The following is a 6,000-nucleotide window of genomic DNA, read 5'->3' on the forward strand; positions in this document are numbered from 1 at the left end:
AGCCTACCGCCACCCACCTCTCTCCTGTGTGACATTCTGATTTTTTTTTTTTTTGGCTCAGGTGCACTCAGCCTCCACTTTCTGGACTCTCAAGGGTCTGCTCCTGCCACTACTCTGAGCTTGTATTCCCCAGCTTAAGCTCACAGCCCGTGTCAGCTAAGGCCGCTAACCATCCTCCTCTGAGCCATCTCCCACCCTTCGGATTTCAGTTGCCACCCTCTAGTCACCCATTCCATAAAATGCTACCACAAATGCGGCATGAACTGGACAATGATTGAAAGGATTTTCACAGGTATCAGCCCTCCATCTGTCTGCCAATAAAGGGAGAACAGCCCTGGTGCTCATCACAAAGCACGGCTGTGAGTGGAGGCAAGCAGACACTCGCACTCACATGCTGTGGTGGGAGGGTAAATTGGTGCAATAATTTTGCAGCACATTTGTCCATATCTATTCAAGTTTTAAATGCATAGGCTCCCTAACCAATCGTTCCTAACCTAGAAATCTGTCCTGCTGGCACATGCACATAGAAGGATGCTCACTGTGTGTTTTATAGCTTGGCTCCACGATATTTTGGCCGACACTGAACATCAGTCAGTCAGAAGTCATGCCTCTATGCCACCTTCTGTGGACAGGGCTCTTTTCTTTACCTTTAAACGCCACAGAGAGGACCCAAGAGGTTGTGCTGGAAACGAGCCTAAGGGTATGGACGAGCCTTCTTTGTATTGGGCTCTAGTCTGCTCATTTCTTCACTCTCACTGGGACTCCTTACTCAAAAGCTTGCATGCTGCAAACTCAAATTCTCACACATCCAAGCATTCAAATATCAGCTCCCAGAAGCAGATTTTTAGCCACTTAGAGCCGGCCTCCTTTGCATAGCCCAGAAACTATCACCCCACATCTGTTAGGCACTGAAAAGGTGGAGCCTTGTGGTTATATGACCCCAAGCTGCTGCTGCCCATTGGCATTCTATGACCTGGAGACTCCCAGTGTGCTTGCTAATGGGCTACATCCTCACCTAGACAGGCAAGCCCCCTCTCGAGCCCTTACTCCCTGTGGAGTTCCCTGGTCCTCCTCCTGACTTCCTACACAGGCACACCTGACAGAGTTGCCCAGCAAAGCTTGTGCGTACTCCTGCCACCTACCTGCTGGTCATATCTCTCTCCTAGCTCTGCTTGCAGACCCCTTGGGCCCTCTACAAGTGGTAAAGAGGATGAGACTTTGGTGACCAGGAAGTAGACATGGAGACCTCCCAGTCCGGAAGACAAAGCATATTATATCACTTTAAACAGTGTTGAGAAAGGAGTAGGTTCCTCTCCTCCTAACAGATATACTTCACTTGTTACATCATTCTCTCTCTCCCTTGTTGAACATACCGGACGTTCCTGTGCTTTAGAGACTCAAGTACGCAAATCAAGAGCAACAGTGCTGCTCTCTGCACCCAGCACTGCCGCTAAGAGGAGCAAATCCGCACATGTGATGGGAACTCATGCAGAATGATTCATAATTCAACACGACTGGCAAGGTTCTGCCACTTGTTGCAGGCATAAACAGAAACACAGGTTTGTAAAAGCTTGTTAACAGATAAGAGATGTAGGCAAAATAAAGACTGGAGTATAAACGACAATATTCTATATAGTTTGGTTTTGACCTTAATGGTTATATATCTCTCCTTTTGGGTGTTTCCTCCTGGTCACCCACCGCTATTGCAAACAAGACCAAGCCCGTGTCTTCTATATGCCCAGCACTTGCCAGAGCAAAGTTCAAGATTTGGTACCAGACAAACAGGATGAATACAGAAAAGGAGACAAGTTCAGGACCAAATAACCACACTGTGACATTATGAGATGAACTGTGTAAGGGTGGGTAGCATTGCACATATAAATAACATATGGTCGTACAGGTGTGCTTGGAATGGACCAAATCATCCTTTCCAAAAAGACAGTGTAGTCTCACATGTACCCTTCTTCATTGTCTGCCCGACACCCCGAGAAGAGAGAGAGCACTCGGAATAGAAACCACAAGAGAGGGGTACAGGAAGCACTAGAGCTGGAATTTCTATTGGCTTCAAGAGCAAATGGGTCCAAGTGTCTGGATATCCATTCTCACGCACCTAGTCAGGACACGGAAAAGCAAGGAACCCAGGCAAGGTACCTAAAAGTTCACAAGATTTTTGAATTCATGTACGACAATATTTTCTAACATGGTATCTCCCAGGGCCTGGCCGGAGAACCCTGTGGTTTCTCCTTCTGTACAGTTTTGGAAAGTCCCTGATCACCTTTGAGACTTCCACGAACTTCTATGAACCTTTCTTACCCTGGAATTTCTCTCCTGGGACTAACTCCTGTGCTGTCTGGGGCAGTGGTCCTGAAACCATAGTATGCACAGCACTCACCTGGAGAGCTTGTGAAAAATGAACCCAGCCTGTGTGATCCTGATAGGAGAAGCTGCTTGCTATACTTGCAGAAACACTGCTCTAGCTTTTTAGGGATAAGATACATATTCATTTTATTGTAGTAATCAATTAAATCCTCTTAAAGGATCTGAAGCGAGTACATTAATAAGGTATCATGTTTGAATGTGGCTCTTAAGCCATAAGAGCAACCAAGGCCCTTGGGACTCACACCGCCACAGATGTCATTGACAAAAACTTGCTGGGGGAAATTCATCTTTATTCGTACTACCAAAATTCCCATCGATTTCCTGTGCAACATTCTCGGCCGATGCCTCTTTCATGAGCAGGCTCATTAGCTTAAGGGATGTTGAATCTTGTTCAATCTAATGTGTTCAATCTAATTTCCTCCTCCTAGTCTTTAACAGAGTGGTCCATTTTCATTGGATATTCGGTGTTTCTAAACAACCTCAACCCTGGAGAGCTTCTGAGCTCCAAAAACAGAAATCAAGGAAAGGAAATAAAACCCGTGTCTTACCAGGGTCCAGAAGGGGCTGGCCTTCCCCAGCAGCACCATAGCTCAGCTCCTGCAACCCTGCCGGTGGGATCCACGCCTCTGCCACTGGGGCCTCGGAGACAGGTCCCACTGCTTGGAGAGGGGGTACCTCCACGTGGATGTTTGGTGGTATGTCTGCCATTCCAACTGCTGCCAGGTCATCCAAAAGCATGTCCGGGGTAAAGATCTGGAGGAAATGCCAGAGCCCATCACTCTAAAGTCTAGACCAGCTGTGCCCAGTAGCAATAAAATGCAAGCCACCAAAGTCATTTTAAATTTTCCAGCAGTCATATGAAAAATAGAAGAAATAGGTAAAGTCAATCTTAACAATATCCATTATTTAACAACATATATCTAAATAGCATAATTTCATAATGTAAACAGCATTCAAAATTATTAATGAGCTATGTCATCTACCTCATTGTTCACCCTAAGTCTTCTGAGTGCTGTATGCATTTATCCTCGCAGCCTACCCAATCTGGACCAGCCACACTTCTAGTGCTCCAGAGCCACACTTGGCTGGTGCCTGTCATACTGACAATGCAGGATAAGACCACACGAAGAAAAAAAATCTCATGCATAAGCCAAACAAAGAGACACAGAAGGGAAGGGAAACCATAAAGGCATTCCATCTTGGAGGCAGGAAACTTTGGAACAGAGTCCTGTCCGTACAGGCTAACTACCAAATCCCATCAACACACAAGACTGCAGCGCCCCTCATGCCCAACTAGAAACACTTCCTCCCTTCTCCAAAGATGACGGCCTGTGCTCAGCTATCGCAAGCCTCCAACAGGTTTTCCTCGGGGGTTCTGAGCAGAGGGCCAGGCCACCGCCCCTAGGTGTCTAGAATACGGTGGCAGGTGGTGGCTATCACAATTGAGTGGGCAGAGATGGGAGTATAGATAATGCACAGTGCAGAACTCCAGGTCCCTACCAACTTTGGACTGTCCCCCTCAAATATCCACATAGGTCAGTGGTCGGCAAACTGTGGCTCACGAGCTCTTTGGCCCCTTGAGTGTGGCTCTTCCACAAAATACCACGTGCGGCTGCTACCTCAATAAGGAATGTACCTACCTATATAGATTAAGTTTAAAGAACTTGGCTCTCAAAAGAAATTTCAATCGTTGTTCTGTTGATATTTGGCTCTGTTGACTAATGAGTTTGCCGACCACTGACATAGGTAAAAAGAACCAATCGACACCCTCACATTGTTCGTCATATAATCTCAAAACGTTATTGCACACCTTAGCATGACTTAACTTTTCTAGGCAAGCACTGCTTTGGAAATGAAAGTCATGGTGAGGATGTAAAGTACAGTATAGGGAATATGGTCAATACTGTAATAACTATGTATGGTGCCCAGTGGGTACTGGGATTATCGGGGGAACCCTTCGTAAACTCTATGACTGTCTAACCACTATGCTGTGTGCCTAGAGCTAATAAAAAGTAATACTGAATGTAAGGTGTAAATTTAAAAAAAAAAGTGTTCTTACTTTTTCTTTCTTTCTTTTCTTTTCAAAGAAAGACTATACTACTAATTGTTCAGGTTCACCAAGATTTCTTTGCCACTCTGGAAAATCACATGACCAGCAGTAACACTGCTCATAGTGTTTGAGCTCTGCTGGCCTGAATTACTGCCTGTAGCCTTCACAGGGAGTCTGAGTAGAGGCAAGCGTCTGACAACTTCATAAGGTCTTCTGAAGCCACTCAAGCCAGGACATGTGCACGCTGAAATGCTTTTTGGTTTCTAGTCAACTCTGTTCCTTTTATTTAAATTCCTCCGAGACTCTACTTGACTCAAAGTTGGCCTACTTTGTTTGCAAAGAGCCAGACAGTAAATATTTTACGCTTTGTGTGCCACATTCAGAATGCGATTTACTCACCTTCTTCCTCTTTGGTTTTCTAACAATGCTTTAACAGGTCCAAACCATGACTAGCTCACATACAAAATGGGTTGCAGCCAGATTTGGTCTGCAGACACTAGAGTGTAATATTGGTGTTTCTGATGAGTGCTTGTAGGTAGGTTCTATTATCTATGAATTTCATCTAGGTACATTTACTGGGACATTAGAAAATACTTGTTACAGAGGGGGATTGAGTCTGAGGAGGTTGAAAACCACTGACCCACATGTTTTCTCCACTGGAAGAGAGAGATGAAAAGAAGTGTGGTGAAATCGTGGGGCTGAAGAAAGACACGGGGCAAATGTCCGATCCAATCCCACCTGTCTCTGGTACCCTTTAGTCTAATTACCCAGATCCCTGACTCTTTTCTCACCTGTGGCTCTGGTAGCTCAAATTCAGTCTGTAAGTCTTCTAATAGTGACACTGCTCTTTCTGTAGTCTCTGGGCGTTGTTCTGTCACCCAGGTCTCTAGCTCCCGGGGCAGAATTGTTAGGAATTGCTCCAACACTAGAAGCTCCAGGATTTGTTCCTTAGATCGCAGCTTTGGCTTCAGCCACTGATAGCAAAGCTCCCGGAGTTTGTTGAAAACTTCATGAGGCCCAGCTGCTTCTTTGAAACGGAACTGCCTGAAGCGCTGACGGAAGACTTCCGAGTCAATATCATACTCTGGAAACGTCGAGCCCAGATTCAAGGCGGCCTGCATTGCACAACGGAAGACAGTATCCATTGCCCCCTTCCAGCAGTGTACAAGGTTCCTGGCAGCTGAAGTCTCAGATTCCAATTTGTTTCTTTGTGTACTTCTTGCGGGAGACACCTACAGCAGAGGACAAGGCAAGTGAGAAAGGAGAAACAGCAGTGGTTACCAGAGGTCATCCTTATCTCCATTAACTGCTTGCTTTCCAGCAAAGCCCTAAAGTAGCAGTTGTCATCGTTTGGATGGTTTTTAGGATCTGATGAAAATGTTAAGGAGAATTCTTCAAGAAGAAGAAAGAAAGAAAAAGAGAATCATCGTTATAAAGAATAAAATAGCAATAAATGCATACCTATCAACTATCATTTTAAATGAAAATGGTTTAAATGCTCCTATAAAATGACATTAAGGTAGCTGAATCAGTAAAAAAGCAAGTCCAGTATATATTCTGTCTACAAGAGA

General features: G+C 45.1%; 1 protein-coding gene across 1 annotated transcript; it reads right to left on the bottom strand.

Annotated features, from left to right (window-relative positions):
• Window positions 1-1,397: 1,397 nt before the first annotated feature.
• LOC136386493 (zinc finger protein 449-like) lies at window positions 1,398-5,574 on the bottom strand. Its single transcript, XM_066357888.1, has 3 exons — window positions 5,221-5,574; window positions 2,928-3,132; window positions 1,398-1,450 (listed from the first exon to the last, which is right to left on the bottom strand). The coding sequence occupies exons 1-3, from the start codon at window positions 5,572-5,574 to the stop codon at window positions 1,398-1,400; spliced, it is 612 nt and encodes a 203-aa protein (XP_066213985.1).
• Window positions 5,575-6,000: the final 426 nt, after the last annotated feature.

Source organism: Saccopteryx leptura, chromosome X, assembly GCF_036850995.1.
Source record: "Saccopteryx leptura isolate mSacLep1 chromosome X, mSacLep1_pri_phased_curated, whole genome shotgun sequence".
Lineage (NCBI taxonomy): Eukaryota > Metazoa > Chordata > Mammalia > Chiroptera > Emballonuridae > Saccopteryx > Saccopteryx leptura.